This window comes from Haliotis rufescens, unplaced genomic scaffold (genome assembly GCF_023055435.1).
Source record: "Haliotis rufescens isolate VD_foot unplaced genomic scaffold, xgHalRufe1.0.p SCAF_16, whole genome shotgun sequence".
Taxonomy (NCBI): Eukaryota; Metazoa; Mollusca; class Gastropoda; order Lepetellida; family Haliotidae; genus Haliotis; species Haliotis rufescens.
In genome coordinates, this window is record NW_025963846.1 from 23,676,651 (window position 1) to 23,701,927 (window position 25,277).

Below are 25,277 nucleotides of genomic sequence, written 5' to 3' on the forward strand. Positions count from 1 at the left end.
GATTTGGACTGGTTTGAAAGAGCATCGGTTGTGTCATCATGTTATGAGCTTTGCTACACATTCATCATCAGTCGCTCATACATAATGATATGGAGATTAACTTGGAGATAGACTGGCTCCATTGATTATTGAACCAGGCATCAGCAGCAGGATTATCAATTCATTCACATGACCGTGTTGGCTGATTAGAACATTCAGCACCACTAACATATAGGCCACTTTCTGAAGTGGTTTGTTCATGTCATTAGTCTTCATTGCTTCTTTGTAAACTGGATCAAATATTTAACAGTTCAGCTATATCTGAACATTGTTCTACATTACATATTTATTACATTTGGTCAAACTTGGTAGAATATGTGTGTGATGAGAGTTCACACATTTTGTGAAAAGTGTTAATAACTTTTCAGAATGATAATTTTTTCATGTGATTCTTCCTATCATATTCCGGGCGGTCGGGTAGCCTAGTGGTTGAAGCGTTCGCTCGTCACGCCGAAGACCCGGGTTCGATTCCCGACATGGGTACAATGTGGGAAGCCCATTTCTGGTGTCCCCCGCCGTGATATTGCTGGAATATTGCTAAAAGCGGCGTAAAACCATACTCACTCACTCACTCACTCACTCCTATCATATTTCAGTTGTCATAAATGATTTTTCATCCATGTTTTTGCTGTTCATATTTTTTGTGTGCACTGAATAATAATGTTCATTTGTTGAAGGAAAAATCACAGAGTAATTTTTGCAATGACAATAAATGAAACGTAATAACAAGAAGTAACTAGACATCGTAACAAGCATGTGCACTGAAGTATGAAGTTCCTATTAACATGCATGGCGAGCTGTTAGGAAACCGTGAGAGTATGATTGCCACGGACAAGTTTTCAGTTTCTACATATGTGTAATCAGAACGCATGCCTTCATCATCGTTGCTCATCAGTTCATTTCATGCCATTACATGCAGAGACATTTTTTGTTACATTAACATTGGATTTGAGTTTGCCTCGGTTCCTGTCCTCATCCCTGCATGTTGTCTCACTCCCGGCTCGGAGCTCTGGTTGTCTCTGCCGTGTGAGAATGTCTGTGTGCAGCAGCCTGTCCTCCAGGCTGTGTCCTCCAGGCTGTGTCGTCTTCAGTTAGCCAGGCTACTTCCATCTCCGTCATGTTCTCAGATATGCCCAGGAGGCTCAAGATGCACTGTCAGCATCTTGTAGTTTTCCGTCAACATCTATGATGCAGATACTACTTGTTTGGCACATTGAACCTGATATTTTAGTGCATCTCTCTCCATCTTTAGCATGAATTAAGAGTTGTAAAATATGTCTGTTTTTGCAAGATAGGTGTTATATTTAAAATAGAATAGGGTTACTATTATTCTTCATTTCTTCTTTTCACTTCGTTTCAGAAACCCAAAGTTAAGCAATCTGATTGTTTTGTAGTACTTTTCAATTCAATAATCATTATATGGATGTTTGAAATCAAAGAAGTAAGAATCGTCAGGATAGCTCTTGAACATATAATCAGTTTGAATGATTCTTATCCATTACATGGTGTTCATAAAAGTGTGAGTATACTTTGATTGACCTGCTGCCTTCTAAAACATACACAAACAAACTAGGACGTAGGTGGCCCAGTGGCTGATGGAGCCGCAATTCACTGTGCAGAATTTCAGAAACGTATGATAGTGGGTTTGAATCCCAGATTTGCCCTGATCATGTTTCTAGGTTTGTTAGCAACATACCCATGCTCGTGGGTTCATGTCAGGCTTACACCCAAAGTAAGCTGACATTCTGTGATATGATTGAAATACTGTTCAAAGTGGCGTTAAACCAAACTTCAGTCAGTCAGTCAGTCGGTCAGTCAGTTGCACGCATTTCTACAAATGAGTCATTTTGTGCATTCAAACCATGACATTAGTTTATCCCTCTCCATTTATGAAACCAAAACATGTTGACCCTGAACTCATTAGTGCCACAAGTTGTGTAAAAGGCATATTGATCACCTCTCTAGATTGCATCCAAGTTTAATGTCCAGTTATCCAGTGTTAAGGTAGACACAATTTTATTGATAAGAACTTCTTTAATACCGTAAAAAGCGATGTTCATCCAGTGTTGATGGAGATTCTGGGAGCCTGGGTATTTGAGGATGGCTAAGCTTGTCCTGTGCAAGTGGTTCTTCTCAATGTCTTAATGCATCTTTCCTGTAGCAGAAACATATGCATGGGTTGTATGAGCTTCTATAGGGGTGAAGCAAGGATATGGGTCATGTCAAATATCAAATCATGTGTGATCGTTGATTCTTTTCATGTATTAGAGTGAGATCAGGGTATAGGAATAAGGTCAGCATGAATAGGGTTTACAGAGTTGATTAGATTTAATGAGACTCCTATTGTGAGGTCAGTTGGACAGTGCATGGCCAGCCTTGACTTGAAACAGCATGCCCACTAACAGCATGGGTACTAGACTTTGAGGTTACATCATTGACTTAGTGCAAGACTTTCTAAGACTATTTGTATCCTGTCTTACTCTAGACAAGCTTAAGCACCTCCAGGAGGAGTTAGAGACGGAGAAAAAAGACAAACGAGATTCTCACGGATCCAAAAATACCCGCAGCGATTCATTTTCCAGTCGTCAATCTGCTCGCACCAGAGGTAATGCTGTCTCCTTATATTGGCCCGGTCTTGTGTTGTATTTGCCAATGTCAAGTTGGTCGTCAGTGTTTTGGAAACCATTGTTCTTCCTTCTTGGAATGGAATCTTGTTATTCGACATCATCCACATTCATTACATAGCACTGCTGTGATGTCATTGTAAGATGTTCCTTCTCTGAAAGTAGTCTTGCAGTTTGATTGTTGCACATCCAGCACCATCAGTCATGTCATCGTAGCCCCCGTAGATGTGCCGGTGAGTAATTTGGTCTTATCTCCAGCAGAATTCATGGCGTTGAAGGAAGAATGTGCCAACCTGAGGAAAAGGATACAAGCAATAGAGGCTGAGATGAAAATGTAAGTATCATATGCTGATTTGTATCATTATGGGGACCACCTCTGTGGTCTAGTGGTAGAGCGTCCACCCAAGGGGCGAAAGGTTCGGGGTTCGATCCCTGGCAGCGTCATACCAAAAGACGTTTAAAGATAATACTTGTTGTTACCCTGTCTGGCGCTCTGCATTAAGGGGCTAAAACAAGGACTGGTTGGCTCGGAGTCAGTATACTGTGTCTGAGTGGGGTATTCATGTTAAACTGCGGCATGGTATCTCAGTGGGCTAGCACTATAAATTGGCATCAGTCCGGACTAGTACAAGCAGCCACACACAAACACACACAAAAACACATGTGCATGCACGTCGCTATATAAGTGCAATAATCTTGGACGCGATGTTAAACCCCATTTCACCTCCACCTTATGTGGCTGGGTAGGTTAGCCCAGTGGTTAAGGTGTTGCCTTGCCATAGAGAAAACCCGAGTTTCAATTTCTGTATGGGTACATAATGTGACGCCAATTCTTGGTGTCATCGGACATGATTTTTCTGGTATATTGTTAAATTGGCAAAACAAACTGTCACCTACTCATCCATATTTGTTTTGTTGAAACATTTTGATACATTTTATCTTGATCAGGTCTCGGCGAGAAAACCTCCAACTCTCCTCCGAGTACAATAAACTTCAAGAATCCTACAAGAACCTGGAAGCACTGAAAGAGAAATTGGAGTCAAGTGAGTCTGCCTACCGACTCAACTTGACGGATGCACAGAAAGATGCAGAGCAGAGCAAACAGGAGGTGAGGCCTGGCGTGACGACGGCGGCGGCGGCGGTGGCGGTGACAGCAAGCAGCACCGCCACTACATGCACACCTCACGTAAATGGGACACAGGTATTTCACCATGCTCTCAGTTGGTGTCTGCAGACAGCTTCAGTAGTAGCTTCCGTTGGTTAAACGTTTTAATTTGGCTGGAAATTTTGCTCTTTTGAGTTTAGTTTTGAAATTTCAAATATTTTACTTTATGTTTAGTTTGGGAATGTCTTTTAGAGTTTGTTTGGATTATTGGTTTACTTCTTGTTTTCATTTTTTTTTTCATGAATAGTAGATGTGTTATGGGAGTCTTTTCAGGTCATTCTGAAAGATATTTCTATGTGTTGAGTGTTTAACATATTCAAGACAAACTTCAGCTGAAACAATGTTCAATGCAGCATTAAACCAAACCTACACATATTCCTTTCAAATAATTGAAGTCAGGTTTTACAATGAAGTAAGGTTTCAATTTTGAAAATTCAAAATGGCCACCGATGGCAAGAAATCAGTTGTACGAGGGAAAGTGTTCATACTTACAACAGCCAGTTGTGATCGTATATGATTGGCTGACATTTGAGGTAAACACCATAACTTATGAAATAGTAATACAAACAACTTTGGATTCCAAGAATTTGAGGAATAATAATAATCTCCAAACAAGTCTTACATGACCTCAAACCATTTCTGTAGTGCAATCGCCATATTCAAGTGTTTTTGTTTAGATTTATCCAACATAGATTAAGTATTGTATCAAAGCATAGGAAAGCTTGAAGTAACTTAAGTATAAGAGTCTTAAGTTCCCTTCTCAACATTAAAATAATACATAAGCTCTATAAGTAATATTTTAACATTTCTCAAAATCTCACAAAGTATGTAAAAAAGTTGAAACGGTATCACAAGATGTTCAGAGAACTTGATATCAATGACATATCCAAGTTTTGGGAAGTATGTCTGAGGGGGCGGTCGGGTAGCCTTCTGGTTACAACACTTGCTCATCACTCTGAAAACCCGAGTTCGATTCCCGACATGGGTACAATGTGTGAAGCCCATTTTTGGTGTCTCCCGCCGTGATATTGCTGTAATATTGCTAAAAGCGGAAAAAAACTAAAGTCACTCACTTGTGTGTCTGAGTATCAGTGAATAAAGGTGAGCTTCTGTACCTCTAATACTCTGGAGGGGCACGAGTGGCCCAGTCGTCTGAGGCGCCGTGATTTGCTGTGCAGAGTTGCGTCCCTTGGGCACGCCAGAAACCTATGATTGTGGGTTCGAATCCCGGTTCTCCCCGATTATGTTTCTAGGTTTGTCAGCACCATATCCGTGCTCGTGGGTTCCACCGAAGTGGTAAACGTCTGAGACCTGCATCACTTCAGGCTTTCCTCCCACTTTAAGCTGACATGCTGTGATATAACTGGAATACTGTTAAAAGCGGCGTTAAACCCAACTCACTCACTCACTCACTCTAATACTCTGGATGAGTGGCCACAGAGGCCTCCATACTATATTGTTCAGAATAAAATATGAAGCTGAAGTTTCTGTGATGCTGTATCAAGTTAAACTAATAATCCTTTTGCAAACAAGATTTAATTTTGGAAAATGCATTTTGATTTACAGTGTTTGGTCAGTCAATTAGAGCTGGCCTCTCTTGTCATGTTTTTAATATTTATGTGGCTTTCCCAAACTGGACATTTTAAAAGAACACTTGTTTTGTTTGAAGTTATTAGATGAACTCTTTGTGCAGTCATCTGTATAGCAAGTTGTTCATTAGAAAATGATAACCTGCATCGAGTGAAGCATGATGCATTGTTAGTGTTAAACACAGCAGTTTGCCAGCATGGTGATTTCATCTGTCCCATTTCATTTTGTGTGTAAGTGTGTGCGTGCGTGTGTGCGTGTGTGCGTACTTGTATGAGTGCGTGCGTGTGTGCGTGCATGTGTGCATACGTGTGCGTGCGTGGTGTGTGTGTGTGCGTGTGTGCCTGCGTGGTATGCGTGTGTGCGTGGTATGCATGTGTGCCTGTTTGTGTGCATGCGTGCGTGGTATGCGTGTGAGCGTGTGCGTGTGTGTGTGCATGCGTGTGCGTGCGTGGTATGCGTGCATGTCTCATTTCATCATCAATAACAATTAGAAAGTTGTTAATTAACAAGTACATCAGTAAATTTGTTTGCTTTACCAAGTTTCTCTATGTTGTGACCTCTGTTGATGTGAATGGCATGTATAAGTATACAATCTGTTTTCTTTAATCTGATCTACGATTTGCAGAAACTAAAATTTCATGATAAATCAATCATTTATATTGACATTTTTGAGGAATTTTCATTTAACTTTTTTGGATAGCAGATATGCTCAATTCTTTTTTTCTGTTTAACCATTTTGATAAATGTTTCACTAATTGCTAATTCAGTGTTAAAGGACCCCCTTTAACATTGGGGTTATGGGAGGCCCCTGGACTTTCATTCATAATTTTTTGGGGGAACGGGTGGCCCAGTCGTCTAAGGCGCCCTGATTCGCTGTGCAGAGTTGCGTCCCTTGGGCACGCCAGAAACCTATGATTGTGGGTTCGAATCCCGGTTCGCCCGAATTATGTTTCTAGGTTTGTCAGCACCATACCCGTGCTCGTGGGTTTCACCGAAGTGGTAAACGTCTGAGACCTGCATCAATTTGGGCTTTCCTCCCACATTAAGCTGACACGCCGTGATATAACTGGAATACTGTTAAAAGCAGCGTAAAACCCAACTCACTCACTCACTCATAATTTTGGACATTGAAACTTATTGTGTTTTGGCTAGATTCAGCATGTTAGATGTTAGAAGATGTATTACAAGCAAGAGAGCATTTAGAACATTTCTGTTTCAATATCCAGAGTGTTAAATGTATGGATGATTTGCACCAGTTGAGGACCAAGTGTGATGAGTACGTGGCTGAGATTGACCACCTCAAGAAAGAAATGGATGGCGTGCTAGATGACTATCGACAACTAGCGGACAAGAGCAAAGTGGTCAGTGATAAGCCGATATGGAGCTGTGTACAGGAACAGCTTCAATATCTACTTGAAAGTTTCAAAGTCTTGATTTAGCTCTATGAATCAAACGGACTCTAATCATGACAAGAAATGAATGATTCATCCTCACATTTCATCATGACCAGGTTTCACTGTATTTGTGATCATGATTTGTTCTGACAATTTCTATGGCAGTTATTGAAATAATATTCCCGGGCGGTCGGGTAGCCTAGTGGTTAAAGCGTTTGCTCGTCACACCGAAGACCCAGGTTCGATTCCGGACATGGGTACAATGTGTGAAGCAAATTTCTGGTATCCCTGACGTGATAGTGCCGGAATATTGCTAAAACCTTTCTCACTCACTCAATAATATTCTTGGATGCTTAATGTTTGTGTGACCGCCTCCGTGGTCTAGTGGTAGAGCGTCCGCGCGGAGAGCGGAAGGTCCAGGGTTCGTTCGATCCCCGGCCGCGTCATACCAAAAGACGTTAAAAGGTGGTACTTGTTATTACCCTGTCTGGCGCTCGGCATTAAGGGGCTAAAACAAGGACTGGTCAGCTCGGAGTCAGTATACTGTGTCTGAGTGGGGTATTCATGTTAAACTGCGGCATGGTATCTCAGTGAGCTCGCACTATAAATCGGCATAAGTCCGGACTAGTACAAGCAGCCACACAAACACACACACGTGCATGCATGTTGCTATATAAGTGCAATAATCTTGGACGCGACGTTAAACCCAATTTCACCTCACCTCACAATGTGTGAAGCCCATTTCTGGTATCCCTGACGTGATATTGCTGGAATATTGCTAAAACCTTTCTCATTGACTCCATAATATTCTTGGATGCTTAATGTTCGTGTTTTCTTTGTTGCAGCTGTCCTTCTGTTCCAGTATACCTCTTCTCATGCTCCTGTTTGCCTTCCTAGTGGCGCTCTACCCAACACTGGCTGAGCTCACCGCCACCACATCATAATACATAACTACCACATCCTAGCTACTTAGCTGTGAACATCATCTGGTGCTCTCTCCCACTCAGGCAGACACCCAACCACCAGCCCCACCGTCTACCAAGGTAGGGTGGGGACGCCACGCCACGCACAGGACCGTCATGGTGGCATGGGCTGGTGTGAGGAACAGCCTCACCTGATGGAGGAGTGGGACTCCTCCGGGTCGGTTCTCCACAGCTGGGGATGGAGGTGGTGGCGTGACGGCGTGACGGCAGCCTGCTGGGACATGTAGGTCAGTGTCATGCTCTATCAGTACCGAAGCCATTGTGATACTTGTACAGATCTGTAGCATGGCTCTCTCTCCTCTGCAACCACCTTCAGGAGTACCGGTAATCTACATGGTTGTTTACTGTGTCCTGGAGACCTATACATCTGAACCAACGGATGTAGAACACGGTCCTCTACGCAGAGGTCGTCTTCACCGATACAGTTCAACACGATTCAGAGATGCACACTACCTGCTTTAGGCTTCGACACATCATAGTAATCAAAACCTAAAACTGTTAGTTTGTTTGAGAGCTTAAATTTTATTGTGTATGATTAAGACTGACTTGTTCCAGAAAAAAACATTTCATCCATCTGTTATCTTGATCTGCTCCAAGGTGAAGACACTGCACTGTCCTATTCCGTCTAGAAAGTTTTTGGATGGTACTCAGCAGTATCCCATCATTTCCATCCCTTCCCTACTTCAGCTTCCCCCACACTGGAGCATCTGTGTACATGCTTGTAACAAGGGCTGTCATCACTCCTCATTGTGTATATATTGACACGTGCACAGAGTTTTGTGTTATTGGTGTGAAAGTTGATGATAGGATTTCTGTCACAAGATCCACCTGTTGGTGTGTCTGGTACTGCTGATTCCTGATGCACAAAGGACAGTACAGTGTCTAGACATCGTCTTGTCTGATAGGTTCAAGTCGCTGCAGCAGTCCTTTTGGCCACAAGGGACCAACCGTTTGTGTCATCTGGTAGACGAAACTGGGAATTTTCCACTCTTCTTACAATCAAATGATGATCAAATGGTCAGTGGAAGTAGAAAATGGTGGCTGAGAACATGTTTTCTCCTTTTGTTATCAATCTGCTTGTATTAAAAGAATGATCAAACGGATAATTTGTCTGGAATCAAAATCCTTCCTACCACTACTAACATATAAAGGTTGGTTCTCGGTGGATAGAAATCTATACAAATCTGGGTCCAAATCAACAGGCTCACCTTAATTCATGCTTCATCCACACCTTCAGGGCCCACTAGCACAAAGCGATCTTAGTGCTAAGATGATCTCACTCCCATACTTTAACATAGGCTTACAATAGTCTTAGCACTGAGATCGTTTTGTGCAAGTGGGTCCTGGTGTTGTTCAAGGTATTTGCTTTAAACAGCAGGTATAGACCTGGACCAGTTTTCATTTCTAAGAAATATCCTATGGAAGCTTGTTAACATGAGATGTTTTCAATGATGACACCAGCAGGACTGCTGGATGAGACTTGAACTGGACAGACAGCAAGTAGTGCAGGACATTATCAGTGTGACCCCTGCAAGGCGAGCCATGTCTATCTCAGGAGTATGCTGTGTACTTGAAGACCAAGGGAAGTCATGTAGATACTTCATACTGTTGCTAGTTTAGTCCAGACATTGAGTGCTTATAAATTGTTATGCTTTGTTTTCTTTTGAAAGTGCTGCATAATTGTGTTTTACGACCTGCTTTTCATGCAGATTTTGAGGATAAGAACTTTGAAAGGGAACTTTGAAAGAAATTGATCATATATCTGAATTTGGGGAATTTAGGGAAAATTGTTTCTTTAAAAGGTCTACTGCTTGTGCTCAGTATTAACAGTTGGCTTAAAACATAATAAAAGAAAAGTGATAGTCGCATTGTTTTTAAACATTTTGTTTAAATAAAATCCAAAAAAATGAAACAAATTTGGAAATAAACAAAATCTTGTGAAAATCAGGTCCATTAAATTCAGAAAAGTTAGTAGTTGCAATTACAGCATACTTCTCATATACAATATACTTATATTTGAATATACAACATACCATGGGTGCCAGAACATTGTGTACAGAAGTACAGTGTACAGTGTAAATACGTGTACATTTGTTTCTTACTTGAACGACTATTTGTATGACACGGAAAGATATTTAAGTGTAGGTGTAGCTCTGATTGGAGATGTATATTTAGACCTGAACGTGTACCATTTGTAAATATGTAGACAAAGGTAGAAGGGCATCAGTTAGATGCAGTGGCTGCCGTAATCATTGACAAGGACCATGGACATTGTAGAAATACATTATTTAATTAGTTTCTTAATTTATGTTCTCATGCTTTGTTTCTTGTACCAAGATACCTTTGTTGCTGTACAAACAAGCAGAAGAAGTGGTTTACTTCATTAATCTGAAAGAAGCATCTCGAACCCTTGATTGAGATTGGTTTTATGTCATTTATTGAACTATGATTCAATCCGTTTACATCTTGGTTTGAATTAAGCCTCTATATTCATATCTACATATCCATGAAGCATCTCCAACCTTATTTTACTGACAATGGTAAATGATGTCTCACTCGCTGTGATTATGGTTTTCAATCATCACTGTGAGGACTCTGTTTCAAGCTTGGGGAATATTCAAAAACGAAAAGCAGTCTTTTCTGTACATTGACAAGGGTTTAGTTGTTGAAGTGACATTTCTTGTCCACCATGATTTAGCATTGATTTTGAACCTCTAATTTTACTATGAATGAAGTTCTATTGTTTAGAGGGGCGGTCGGGTAGCCTAGTGGTTAAAGCGTTCGCTTGTCACGCCGAAGACCCGGGTTCGATTCCCGACATGGGTACAATGTGTGAAGCCCATTTCTGGTGTCCCCCGCCGTGATATTGCTGGAATATTGCTAAAAGCGGCGTAAAACCATACTCACTCACTCACTCACTATTGTTTAGAATATCTGGTTGCTGTTCACGTGATCGTTTGGAAAAGTCTTGTCCTTGTTTTGTTGTTAGAAACAGAGTACTCACGGTACCATTCATTCTGTGCTTTTCCTTTATATGGAGGAAGTAATACCATTCTTTGTCTCTTCATAACTATTGCTGATATTTGTCTCTTCACAACAATTGCCCACCAATCCACACTTTTACAGGGATTACCGACTAACATATACATATGCTGTAAGGGAAACAAGCCATTCTGATAATGCTATAATATTTGAATTAGATATTTGAAGAAAAGTGGATATGAAGTTACTAAGGCATTTGTCTTTGCTTGCAACTGAACATATCTCGTATTAACCTACTTAAGCTGCTTTATGTTTTAAGGAGGTTAACACCAAAAAGGCGCTGAGGCATCTTCTGTTGGTAGAATCCCAGAATATTGGTAAAGGTGAAAAAAAGGGGGATGTTAATTGTGTAAATTCCGGTCAACGCTCCCTCCTCATTGCGGTGTTATCTGATGCTGATTTTCAACAGTTGAATTCCTACTGATCATCCATGCTTTGCTGAGTAATTGTTTTGAATGTTGTACTGTTTGTATTGAAGATGTAAAACATATTGGAAGAAAAACACCAAATATCCATTATGAACATGAAAAATGACAAAACATAAATGATCTATTTTCTGAACAATACTTTATTTGAATTGAAGTTATTTTTAAAAAATAAATAACCAAAATGACTTTGTAAAAAACTAACAAACAGAATAGAGAAAATAACAAAAATAAGATAAACTGTACTCTGTGGACCAGTAGGCTTGACCTGAGTGTGCTTAATTGACTGTTTGGAAATGTCAGTGTGTAGTATAGAACACACCAGGGCAAGAATAGGACCCTGCCACACCCCCTCCTCCCTCCATTTTTGTTCCTGTTGTGATGTTGGAATGGGGTTTTGAGTATCCGAGTTTTGTATGCTTGTAGTTACGTGGAGTGGGGGAGGAGGGGGCACCTAGTCACAGTGGTGGCATGCAACTACATTTACCTCAAGCCTCATCAATGCTTCTCTCAAATGACTTGACCAGATTATCCTGAAAATCCTGAAACTGCTGTGGGCTGCTCCTGTGTTTCTCAGTGCTAAAACTCCCTAATTTTTGCAGTTGCACCATACAATCTGTATTATCACATATTTCTTTGATAAGGTAATTCTTTTCTTTCTTTTTTCTTGTTGTCAATTACAATCTTTTTGATGTCATTTATTTGAAAGAAGCATGTGGGGCTTTGTTGGTGTCATCTTCATTTGCATGTTTACATGTAAATCTACGTATAACTTCCTCACATTGTACCAGTTACCAATACACTGACCCTTTGACTCTGTGTATTCTGTCTTCTCAAAGAAGATGAGCGCAAGGATGAGTTACCTTCCAGTGATTCACGAGGTCACAGTGATCAGTTTTCAGCTCTTGGCTGCCTTCATGTGTACATTGCCTCCATGGTCATGGTTCTTTTCTTTCTGCAACAACACGAACGTGTCAGAGACAAGTTTACCACATCCGCCATGAGATTACAAAAATCACTGCAGCGTTGATATTTTGTATGGATTGAGTTTCATGTCTGTCCAAACCCTTCTGTTACAATATGAAGACTTGAACATGAAGGGCATATTAATGATCAAATACGGTCTTTGAATAAAAAGTTGTTTAAATACTTACATCAGTTTTGTGTCTTTGATCTGTGTGTGTATTTAGTTCCATCCAATATGTGTGGTCTCTGGTGCTGAAACCCATAGTGCCACTTAACCTGTGATTCTGAAAAAATTTGGTCCCCAGCTACCAACGCTTGTTGGAAGAGGAAACTTAATGAATTGGGTTGTTAGATATGGTTAGTTGCAAGTATGGTTCATAATATCAGTGACTGGTTTGTTGGTGAGCAACGTTCCTTGCTGTTGGTGTACGATGACACAATCAACCAGATCAGTGAGTCTGACCACCCAATCCATTTGGTTGCACTTACGACCAACACAGGCTGCTGGGGAGAATTCTCAACAGGAATCTCCACAAGGAGAAGAGTGATTGAGTGAGTTTAACACACAGTATTTCAGTTATATCACCGCCTGTCTGTTCGTTGTGGAAGGAAAGACAATCATTGGCTCCTGGAACACCAGAGGGATGCAACTGCACAGCAGACGACCTATGCCCTCGCTACAATGAAGTGAGTGAGTAAATTGGGTTTCAGGCTGTTTGGAACAGTATTCCAGTTGAAGCATGGTCCGTCAGCTTAATGTGGGATGAAACCCCGAAGTGATGCAGGTCCGAAATGTTTACCCATACAGGTACAGTCCTGACAGACCCAGATTCATAGCCAGGGTTTGAACCCACAATCACAGGTTTCTGGCGTGACCAAGGGACGCAACTCTGCAAAGCAAATTGTAGCGTCCTAGACCAGCTGTGCCCAAGGAGGAAATGGTAGTATACTGAAAAAAACCCAACAGTTTCGTCTTTCTATGTACATATTATAATTATTCTCTTCACCAAGACAGAAGAAGTTTTTTCATGGATAACCTAATTATCAATACAAGTTGCACCTTTCAACTGATGCCTCACACACTGAAACATATCCTGTGTTTGTTTGTTGTTGAAGGCCATACGCAGCAATATTCCAGATATATGACCACAGCCAGTAAATAAGTGAGACTGGGCCACACAATCCAGTGATTGATGTTATGAGAAATGATCCATAAAAGATCAACAAACATGAACTTGATTGTTTTCATTTTTTAACGTAGTGCAAGTGATTATATTTAAAACATACCGAACTTCTTGTTTCACGAAAAGTGTCCATATCGATGACATCATTGTTTAACTCCATTATGTTTATTTTGATACACTGTAAAGCTGTTTTTGAACCTTAAAATAAATTTCTCTTTCTTGTTGATTTAGTTGTTGATAAAGTTCACTTCATGATCTATTCAATAAAATGAAATATACGAAGATACAAGTGCACATGAGCACAGGCGACGTGTTCAAAGTAGCCCTTTAAGAGAGTTTTTCAGCTACTTACACTGACATTCTATATCTTTTTGTGAAGTGTATCCTTCATTGTTCTTTCAACCAAGAAAATATACACCTTCTAAAGAGCTATAACATGTAAAGATTGTGCTAAGCTTGTCCAATGATACATTTGAAATCAGGGTTAATTAAAAGTTGGGTAGCCTAGTTGTTAAAGCGTTCGCTCGTCACGCCGAAGACCCGGGTTCGATTCCCGACATGGTACAATGTGTGAAGCCCATTTCTGGTGTCACCCGCCGTGATATTGATGGAATATTGCTAAAAGCAGCGTAAACCCATACTCAATCAATCAATCAATCAATCAATCCTGTTCAAGCCGTCTTAAACATAACATTCTGCTGAGTGGAATGTCAGAGTACAGTATTCGGTGACTGGCATGCCTACATGATTATCGTGTATGACACATCGCTCATAATCCGCGTAAAAAACCACACTAATCGTTCAACATGGTTTCCTTGATATTAAAACTCTTGTGCAATCTCAGCGATGGATCGCCTTGATTGCCGACATGAACGTGACTCTCCAGGGGACTGAAGTATCCTGTTGCTGTAGAACACGTCGTGTGTCAATTAAACATCGTGAACACAAACGTGTTGGCGTTATATTCCCTGTAATCCCTGGTATCCGAATTTTGAAGACCATTCGTGGAATTAGTTATCAGGAAAATGTCACTGTAGAGAGATATTTTAAAAGTTAATAGATCACATTCCCTTACTCAACTTCCGTTAACAAAGGACAAAAGGCGTTGTTCCATTAACTAGATAAAGTCCAAGGGCGACTGGTTGTGTGACTTTGAAACACGCGTGGACCGCCTCCGTGGTCTAGTGGTAGAGCGTCCGCCCGGAGAGCGGAAGGTCCGAGGTTCGATCCCCGGCCGCGTCATACCAAAAGACGTTAAAAGATGGTACTTGTTGTTACCCTGTGCCCTGTCTGGCTCTCGGCATTAAGGGGCTAAAACAAGGACTGGTTGGCTCGGAGTCAGTATACTGTGTCTGAGTGGGGTATTCATGTTAAACTGCGGCATGGAATCTCAGTGGGCTAGCACTATAAATCGGCATCAGTCCGGACTAGTACAAGTAGCCACACACACACACACACACACACACACACGTGCATGCACGTCGCTATATAAGTGCAATAATCTTGGACGCGACGTTGAGCCCCATTTCACCTCACCTGAAACACGCGTGCGATGGCTTAGGCTTTGAGGCCCCAGGGAACAAGCAAACACTTTTTTATGCAAAATGGATGAGTGGGGGATACTTCCGGGAGGGCAGGACATGCTTATCCTTTTCGCGAACACCAGGGCCCACTTGCGCTAAGACTATCGTAAGCCTATGCTAAAGTATAGAAGCTAAGATCGCTTTGTGCAAGTGGGCCCTGTGTCATTGATTTTCAAGGATCCATCATAGAACAAACCAGATGACGTCACTATTGAACGTGACGTCACCTATCCTATCCTTTGACGTCACCTAACAACGGGCGTGATAATGGCCCGTCGTCAAGCAATATGAGGGCATTATCAAGTTACAGTGGCCCGCTCATTTCTGATAACATACGGGCGTTTTAATGATAATTTTAGCCATTTTAGCCATAATATATTGTAATTCCAGTACTGTATGGAGGCGATAGCTCGGTACACCCGATGTTGTCAGGGGACGGCAGTCTTTAGAACTTGACTGCAGTAGTAACTGTATTTACCCGAAAGTCCCTTGATGGCCACCGATCTATATCCCATGGCACTATATACATGTAATATATATTGAGTAAGAAACAAGCTCCGGTTCTATTTATGTTGTTTTATTTCACCTCCACTGTCTTATGTAATTATCGGTATATGCTTGTGGCTGTATTCGGTGGCCAGGCTCGCTGACTTGGTCGATGCATGTCAATGCTCATGATATCAATCATTGGATTGTCTGGTCCAGACTCGATTATTTACAGACCGCCGTCATATAGCTTGAATATTGCTGAGTGCGGCGTTAGACAACAAACATACAAACAAACAAAACAGAAAGCATGGCGCTGACAGATCGAGGTCCATAACCCACGACCAATAGAGGCACAGCTCTTCACAAATATTTGGTCTGTAAACTCTGACGCCCCTTTGACCATCAAATCGGTACAAGACTTTGATTTTGTCACTCTTGGTGAATATCAGTAGACAGGGGCCCAGTCTGCGCTGAACTGAGTATCAATTACCGCCGTGTCGAACTGACACGACCATGTACGTTTAGTGAGTGAGTGAGTGAGTGAGTGAGTGTGATTTTACGCTGCTTTTAGCAAAAATCAAGAACCATTACGGAAATGGGCTGCACACAATGTCCCCTAGCAATTGAGGAAACGAAATGCACGTTTTAGACAGAAAACAATCATGAACAATTCCAGGGGAATTGTACCAACTCATCAACTACGTCGATGGCCACAGAAAAAAACTTAGCGCCTCTACATTAAAACGTCATCTCAATATTCTTAAAAAACATAACGATCCACACGATTGGAATACGATGACATGTATCAACCAAGCCTGACCACCCGGTCCCGTTAGTCGCCTCTTACGACAAACATAGTCGCCTTTTACGGCAAGCATAGGGTTGCTGAAGACCCATTCTACCCCGGATCTTCACGGGTCCAGCATCATGCAAGCGAGTATCACAAAAGTGGTAAACGACACCTTTAGCGGAATGCAACTGAAATATCAAAACCAACTCAATAATTCATACTCTATGCAGTGAGGAGGCACGGGTGGCCATGTGGATTAAGGCGCGGCAATTAACGGCGGAGAGTTGGGTCCCTTGTGCATGCTAGGAACCTATGGTCGTGGGTTCGAACCCAGGTTGAACTGTTGGTTTGCAGGCGGCGGCCCATAAATGAACCATATCCTGTTATAAGCGCGCGTGCGTAGCGTTCTAAATTACGACTGTGAATAAAGATGGAGATATGTCTACACCTAGAAAGTTTGTTCTGGCGATGACGATTAAAATCATCTGCTCTGCTGATGTAATTGATGGCGAGAGCAATTTTTCAACACAAACTTCAGGTAGTCCGCTGACTGGTTTCGTTCGATACCGAGGACCAATGGATGCCATGTTAAGTGTCATCCAATCGCAGCCTCTATTAAATCGGCCATGGCGGTTCAGTGATCTCTGTGGTGCCACAGCTCGCTGTGGGGAGTTAAGTCCCCTTGTCATGCCAGGATCCGTTGAATACCAAATTCTCCCCGATTATACCACTTTGTCAACATCCACACTCGGGGCTTTTACCCATGTAAAATAATCTCCATTCTTTAATCACTGTGGCCTTTCCTCCCACATGAAGCTGACACAACAAATGTCGCTGAAAACTGTTGAAAGCCAGTTAATCAAAACACATTCCATTAACAGGGTCAATTTCCTTCTCTGTGTAACCTCTCTAGGAATTTCCAGTCACAACATCAAAGTCAACTCGTTAATAGACCATACTCTTTTAATAACCAACCTCAAAACAGAACTTCATCATTTCAATGGACAGGTAAATGTTAATCGTTTACAGGAGCATCAAATTCAAAATCACATTGACACTAATCCCATCACAACAAAACAGATAAATCAATACACTATAAAATATCTATAATCCTCTATTACAAAACCGGTGTAGAACCCTCTTATACTAATGAGTAAAGTCGGAGTGATGAGGATCAAAGAGCCGGTCTGTGGGAGGATGGATGGATGGACGCCTACGACAAATAAATACTCTACAATCAATGACAAACAGACGCGTGGGTGGGTGGGTCATGCCACGGGGTCAACTATCCTGTTGGTCTTGAAACCCGAGTATACAAATGGACTTGCTCGGCTCTTTAGCTTCAACCCTAGTTTGGTCCTCAGACCCTTGTTGGTTTGAGCGCTGGGGGGTCTGTAGGCGTTAGGGGCCGGAATGACGACACCTGAAAAATACAATGACGATCACAATGTAACAGTTTTTTGTAACGAAGTGTGAGTTTTGTTGGGCGATTTCACTTAAGACATGACATATTTCCGCTGTGTCTCCACAATCGTGTTGCGCTAGCATTGTGGCGTGATAAATTGTGTCATGTTCCAATTTCATCGTAACCATTGTGTTGGACAGTGAAGATCCGGTGTAGAATAGGTCTTCAGTTGGTTGGTTGGTTGGTTGTTGTTTAACGCCGCACTCAGCAATATTCCAGCTATATGACGGCGGTCGATGACCCGTATCAACCAAGTCAGCGAGCCTGACCACCCGATCCCGTTAGTCGCCTTTTACGACAAGCATGGGTTGCTGAAGACCTATTCTACCCCAGAGTCTTCACGGGTCTGGTCTTCAGCAACCCATGCTTGCCGTAAAAGGTGACTTGGTTTTCGAAGAGGCGACTAACGGGATCAGGTGGTCAGGCTCGCTGACTTGGTTGATGCATGTCATCGTGTCCCAATTGTGTGGATCGATGCTCATGATGTCAGTCACTGGATTGTCTGGTCCAGACTCGATTATATACAGACCGCCGTCATATAGCTGGAATATTGCTGAGTGCGTGAATAAAAAAACAGACGGCCAGACACCATTTTGTTGCGCTAGCAATGTGCCGTGATAACAGTGTGTCAGGTTCCCACTGTGACGTCACCACCGTGTGCCATGTTATCTTTATGTCTTCTTTCAATAGTGCCGCGTCCTTGGTTCATATACTACTCCTATACTTTAAAACTAATTATACATATAACGAATGCTCTACTATTTCTAGTATATACAGGAGGAATAATGCATCGGAGTAATGCATAGGGAGACATACATTTTAAATCAGTGAAATCCGATTATTAAAAAAAATATTAATATAATTCTGGGGTCCATATATAGTATACTAAACGAGCTCCCGTGTAATACCAATTTTATGAAACGAGTGAATAGTTCTGGTACCTGACGAGCGAAAGCGAGTCAGATACCACAACTATTCACGAGTTTCATAAAATTGGTTTTACACGGGAGCGAGTTTAGTATTTTATTTATTACTTGCCATTTACAACGTTTTTAGAATTATACTGTTGAGTATGAATAGGCTGACACCTACACGATCCACGGCATAGTCAAATTCAGTTTAACAGAATAATACTTCAAACACGTCAAAAGTTGAAAGGTATGAATTTAATACCATACAACGGTCCGTCCTTAGAATTCACAAAATTATCGTAGGGCTAAGACTATCGCAACTCACATACTTTAACTTAGACTAACGACTGTCGTTGCGCTACAATACGATCGCCTTGTGTAACGGGCCTTGTACCTCAAACTTTACAATAACGTCACAATACCCGATGACGTAATTTGTGGAATTTTGTTGCAAGACCCATCGGCGAAACAATGCCATGTGACGTCAGCCTAGCAACAAGGTTGCTGGGGTCATCGAGTGTGCATAAGCTCCTCTCAGTGATCTATCAACTCCACACGCAATATCTTTGAATAAGCCAAGTGATGTTGAGAGCTTTCAATATTTGTTCGTGAAACGTGTTCCGAGAGTACACAAGCACGCGTTTTGGTATTACACAATGTGTAATACAGCTGTATGTTTATTAAACGGGTGATCTCTTCACGGGCAAGTAATAAATAACGACATCACATCAAGTGAAATGATAAACATGTTGTATGAACAGTATGTCAGTATGAACAGACAATCGTATCAATTCTCGTCCAGTGAAACTTCATTAACTCGAAGTCGTGTGGACCGTCGAACGCATGTCGAATAATTCGTAGTTCGAGATAAGAACAAAGTGTCCATAAGATTTTTCCGGAACCACAAGAAAGCATCGTCTTTGATTTCGAGCTGATGTGTATTTTTTGTCTTTGTTTCCGTCATGAACACTCGGATGTGTTGGTACGGTTCTACAGACATTTCTGTTACCTAACAACTTTCCAACACTAATCGGCGTTTATTACCCTTCGAGACTGAACCATATATAACACGAGACAGGATGTGTCGCTTAACAAAGCTACTGAAATACCCATTATTGAAACCAGATCACGAAATCCAATAATAACACACTGAAAGGAACTGTAAAAAGTATAATACCCTGGTTTTTCTCTCTTCAAATCCACCTACGTGACGTTTCTCTCATTCTGGCAACATAACCCCGATGGGAAATACTAAATGCTGTCATCCAATATGGTCTTTGCTACTTAAAAGGACCTAAATACATTTGATGCATTTCGTTACTTAATACAAATGTAAGTCTGCAGCGTGTTCATTTAATCATGATATATTTACCATTCACTTCATTCTCACTTATAATGCCTACTTTGACCTATTCAGATTCTCATCAAAGCCCTAAATATCATGTCCGTGAATAGTTTCCCTGATTATTATTTCCGCATGACAATAACACTTGTGATATTAGAGGCTTATGCACACACACGGACGTTCTGTCCATTACCCTGTAGTATCACTTAAACAAACAAAGCTAGTTTTATCTCCTATAGTATATTACTAATGATGACGAAGCCCTACACTGTCTCCGGTAACGTGACATCAGTCCAGCTCCGAGGCTATTAACCTGGATCGTGTCAGTTATGCTGTAAAAAGCGATTTGAATTCAATTATGATTATCTCCATGGTTATCATTTAGTTCTCTGGTTATTAAACAAATATATCTCCGGGACAATGTAAACGATAATTCTTGGCGTCCCCCGAGATTTGATCGGTATGCTTGAGTTAAATGTTAAGTAGAGGGCTAGCTCTACGGGGCTCATTAGGAGAAGGAATTGATACGACTGATGTGGCAGGGATGGTGAATACCAGGCTGCGTCGCCGATGTTGCCGTCAACATTGTCGTTGTCGTTGTCGTCGGCGGGGACAGGGGATCGTCTAAAACATGACGGATTCAGAGGACGGAAATGACACATTTGATGGAAAGGTCGTGAAAGGGAGGGACAGTTATTTCATAACTAAAATATTTTTATAATAACAAACTGCTTTGGTTGTTTTGCGTCCTTGGGTAAAATCCACTGGTCGAGCATTGGGTGTGGGCGTGGAACACAACATGCATTTGATGACGGACTTCGGTTGCGTGTACACTAATGGATGAGCAATCTCCTAGTGGAAGGACTTTGGGGTTTCAATCTGTGGTTTCAATTAACGGAAGTAGGCTTCGTGGAGTGAACTCCACATAACATGGTTTATAATTAAAATTAAAATGGTTCAAGCCTGCATTTCTCCCATTGATTTTCTCTCAGATAGCTGGGACGGTTATTTGTTGTTTTCCGGCTTAACGCGTCAGTCTGTGCATGTTCGAGTCTGGACCAAGGAGACCATGGTTGATAAAATGGAGAACGTTTAACGCGGTCGGGGCACAGTGCCGTCCTACCTCAGAGGTCTGACATCGTAACCATCCGATCCTCTTTAGAGACCGACCGACCGTGTGTGTGTGTGTGTGTGTGTGTGTGTGTGTGTGTGTGTGTGTGTGTGTGTGTGTGTGTGTGTGTGTGTGTGTGTGTGTTAGAGGACACTGTGGTCGTCCTGTAAATATGTGACGTTAGTTATAATTGTTCACACTAACACACACAGTACATTCACATTGCTACACACACACACATAACCACACACATACCTTCACAGACATCAACACCCACAAATACCCCCCCCCCCCCCCCCCAACACACACACACAACCACTCCCACATCGTCACAGACACCCCCAGCTGACACACACCTTCACAGACACCCATTTACACCGCCACCATCCTAAAACACCCCAACCTACCTACCCACTCCACCCCCCCCCCCCCCACCACACACACACACACACACAACCACTCCCACATCGTCACAGACACCCCCAGCTGACACACACCTTCACAGACACCCATATACACCACCACCACCCTAAAACACCCCCACCTACCTACCCACTCTACCCCACCCCCCACCCCCCACCACACACAAACACACACACACACAGTCACCCCACCCCACACATACACACTCCCACGTTTTCTTTGGCAGTGGCCGAAAGATTATCCTCAAACAAAACTGACGCAGAAAAACACGTTTCAAATGTACACGTGATACAAATCAGATGTAGCAGTTGCGCATTTCCCGCTAATTGAAGAAGAAAGCCTCACGTCAAAGAATGCAGTTCTGAGATAACCAACATAGGCATGTGTCGCCGGTGTTGCAAGAGAGGGTGAGAGGTTCGAACAGTACTTCCGGGTTGCGCACGTGCTGCAACTATCATGTCAGGGATGTATTTTTCCCAATCCCATCTGGCGGTCTGCGTCGCGATTTATTTTAATTCGTGACGTTTATTTATACGTGAACTAGAACTCAATGGTGTTCGTAGTTGTCCGCGATCCTAAGGCCATGAAATAACTTGAATTTGTGTACGTTCAGCCTTAAGCGTATCCTGGCAATGGAGAACATCCTGTGTCCAGCTAGCGGTTCGTCAACGATACTATTCGTTCCATTCGTGACCAACTCGTGTTTTTCCGGGACCATTCGTGACCATTTCGTGTTATTCCGGGACCATTCGTGACCAACTCGTTTTATTCCAGAACAAGCCGAATAGCGACTCGTGCCCCTCTCGTGGCCATTTTTGCGACCGGGTTCCGTCTTGGCGCAAACGGGCATACCTAAAACAATTGTCAACTCGTTGTGTAATGGTTCACACATAATTCCCCGTATATTATATATATTTCAGATGCACTTTAAAGCAGATCTTGACATGCGGAATTATACAGTATGTTTGAACACATTTAACTGTGTCTTGGGTATATTTTTAGATACAAGACATATGTAAAATCAAATATTATTTCTGAGGGATTCTTTGACGAAGAACTTGAAATCATGCGCGTATTCTGATTGGTTTGTCGTATTGTCGCACATAACATTCATCGATAGGGGGACGAGTCATCTTGTAGGTTACAGAAAGGGGCGAGTAGTGACGAATGAATTCGTTCATCAGAGCAAGTGAACCTTGCCTCTGTGGCGGCTAATTCCTCCCACTGACCCAGTCTTGTCATCTGGTGTGACATGCACCAGGTACAACGTTCTATCTGAACTCTGAAGAAACGGGGTTTTTTTTGTTTGAAAGTACTTTTCTGGACAGTCGATTTTAAGTTAATTTGTCATCTCAGATTAACTTAAAAACAGAAATATGTGAAAGCCATCATCCCTGCTTTCTGATATCAACCAAACAAAATTAATACTTTCCCCCCTCTCTCAAATGACGCCCAATATATCACCAAACCCCTGTGAAGATCGGGTTAGAATAGGTCTTCAGCAACCCATGTTTGCGGTAAGAGGCGACCATGCTTGTCGTAAGAGGCGAGTAACGGGATCGGGTGGTCAGGCTCGCTGACTTGGTTGATGCATGTCATCGAATTCCAATTGCGTGGGTCGATGCTCATGATGTCAGCCACTGGATTGTCTAGTCCAGACTCGATTATTTACAGACCCCCGTCATGTAGAATATTGCTGAGTGCGGCGTTAAACAACAAACAAACACACAAACAAACAAAAATCATTAAACGCGTTGAGTATGATGTATGATGTTGCCCTGCCGTAACGGCGTCTCTGACGTCACAATCTCGTTGTTGGTAAAGTTCAATATATAATCTATTCAATTAAATAACATATACGAAAATACAAGTGCGCATGCGCACAGGCGACGTGTTCAAAGTACCCCTTCAAGAGAGTTTTCCAGCTATTTTTACTGACATTCTATATCTTTTGTGAAGTGTATCCTGCATTGTTCTTTCAACTGAAAAAATATATATACTTTCTAAAGAGCTAGAACATGTACAGGTTATGCTTAGCTTGTCCAATGAAACATTTGTTCTGACACCAGCGTTACATTTTACGCCAGAGCAGCCCTATGAATCTGAAAATGGGCGAAAATAGAAACATTGTGATAAAGTTTCAAGCCGTTTTTGAACCTTAAAATACACTTCTGTCTCTTGTCGATTTCGTTGTTGGTAAAGTTGACTTCAATATCTATTCAATAAAATAAAATGTACGAAAATACCAGTGCGCATGCGCACAGGCGACGTGTTCCAAGTAGCCTTTTGAGAGCGTTTTTCGGCTACTTTTACTGACATTCTATATCTTTTTGTGAGGTTTATGCTTCATTGCTCTTTCAACTAAGAAAATATTCACTTTCTAAAGAGCTATAACATGTAAAGATTGTGTAAAGATTTGTGAAGTTTATCCTTCATTGCTCTTTCAACTAAGAAAATATACACTTCCTAAAGAGCTATAACATGTAAAGATTGTGTAAAGATTTGTGAAGTTTATCCTTCATTGCTCTTTCAACTAAGAAAATATACACTTCCTAAAGAGCTATAACATGTAAAGATTGTGCTAAGCTTGTCCAATGATACATTTGATCTGAAATCAGGATTAATATTAAGTTGTTAAAATACTTACATTAGTTTTGTGTCTTTGATCTGTGTGTGTATTTAGTTTCATCTAAAATGTGTGGTATCTGTTGCTGAAACCCATAGTGCCACTTAACCGGTGATTCTGAATAAATTTCGTCCCCAGCTACCAACGCTTGTTGGAAGAGGCAACTTAATGGATTGGGTTGTTAGATATATAGTTGCAAGTATGGTTCATAATATCAGTCACTGGATTGTCTGGTCCAGACTCCATTATTTACACGCCCCAATCATACAGCTGGAATATTGCTGAGTTGAGGGTTATGCAAGATTTGATGCCACCAACAGTTTGCTGGTGGAGACAAGTGAAAAGTAAGGACCGATCGTTTTCTCCCCATGATACCACGTTAAACTAGTCCAAAACTAAGTGTGGACAAATTAGATTTAGTTCATAGTGTCTACGGCTACAATTTTTGCTATGTTTTCAAGTACAAACTAAACCTAATCACCTAAGTGGTTACGATTCACTGTGCAGAGTTGCATCCTGAGAATTCTGTGCCAGAATCGCTTTGATTATGATAATCTTGGTTTTCCAGCACCAATATGTGAGGTGAAATTGGGATTAACGACGCGTCCAAGATTATTGCACTTATATAGCGACGTGCATGCACGTGTGTGTGTGTGTGTGTGGCTGCTTGTACTAGTCCGGACTGATGCCGATTTATAGTGCTAGCTCACTGAGATTCCATGGCGCAGTTTAACATGGCCAAGGTCATGCATAGCAGATGAAGCATATATTCCTGTCATATAACTCATCATACCAAAAGTGGTTAATCTTAAAGGTGATGTGAAATGGGGTCCAAGATTATTGCACTTATATCGCGACGTGCACACACGTGTGTGTGCAGCCTGCTTGTTGTAGTCCGAACCGATTTATAGTGCTAGCCCACTGAGATACCATGCTGCAGTTTAACACGAATACCCAACTCAGACACAGTATACTGACTCCGAGCCGACCAGCCCCTTAATGCTGAGTGCTAGGCAGGGTAACAACAAGTACATCTTTTGGTATGACGCGGCTGGGGATCGAACCCCGGACGTTCTACCACTAGACCACGGAGGCGGTCGCCAATATGTTAAACGTCAAAGA

At 41.8% G+C, this 25,277-nt stretch overlaps 1 protein-coding gene across 23 annotated transcripts in view; it reads left to right on the top strand.

Annotated features, from left to right (window-relative positions):
* Positions 1-12,415, top strand: part of LOC124133833 (sarcolemmal membrane-associated protein-like) — a 102,869-nt gene extending 90,454 nt beyond the window's left edge. For 9 of the 23 annotated variants that reach the window (XM_046498380.2, XM_046498374.2, XM_046498379.2 and 6 more), the window contains 5 exons: positions 2,525-2,644; positions 2,922-2,997; positions 3,612-3,864; positions 6,645-6,779; positions 7,658-12,415. In XM_046498380.2, coding sequence (XP_046354336.1) covers positions 2,525-2,644; positions 2,922-2,997; positions 3,612-3,864; positions 6,645-6,779; positions 7,658-7,756 — 683 coding nt within the window. In that variant the 3' untranslated portion in view covers positions 7,757-12,415. The remainder of the gene's footprint in view (positions 1-2,524; positions 2,645-2,921; positions 2,998-3,611; positions 3,865-6,644; positions 6,780-7,657) is intronic. The other 14 variants (XM_046498384.2, XM_046498391.2, XM_046498390.2 and 11 more) reach the window with 7 other exon arrangements.
* The last annotated feature ends 12,862 nt before the right edge of the window (positions 12,416-25,277 follow it).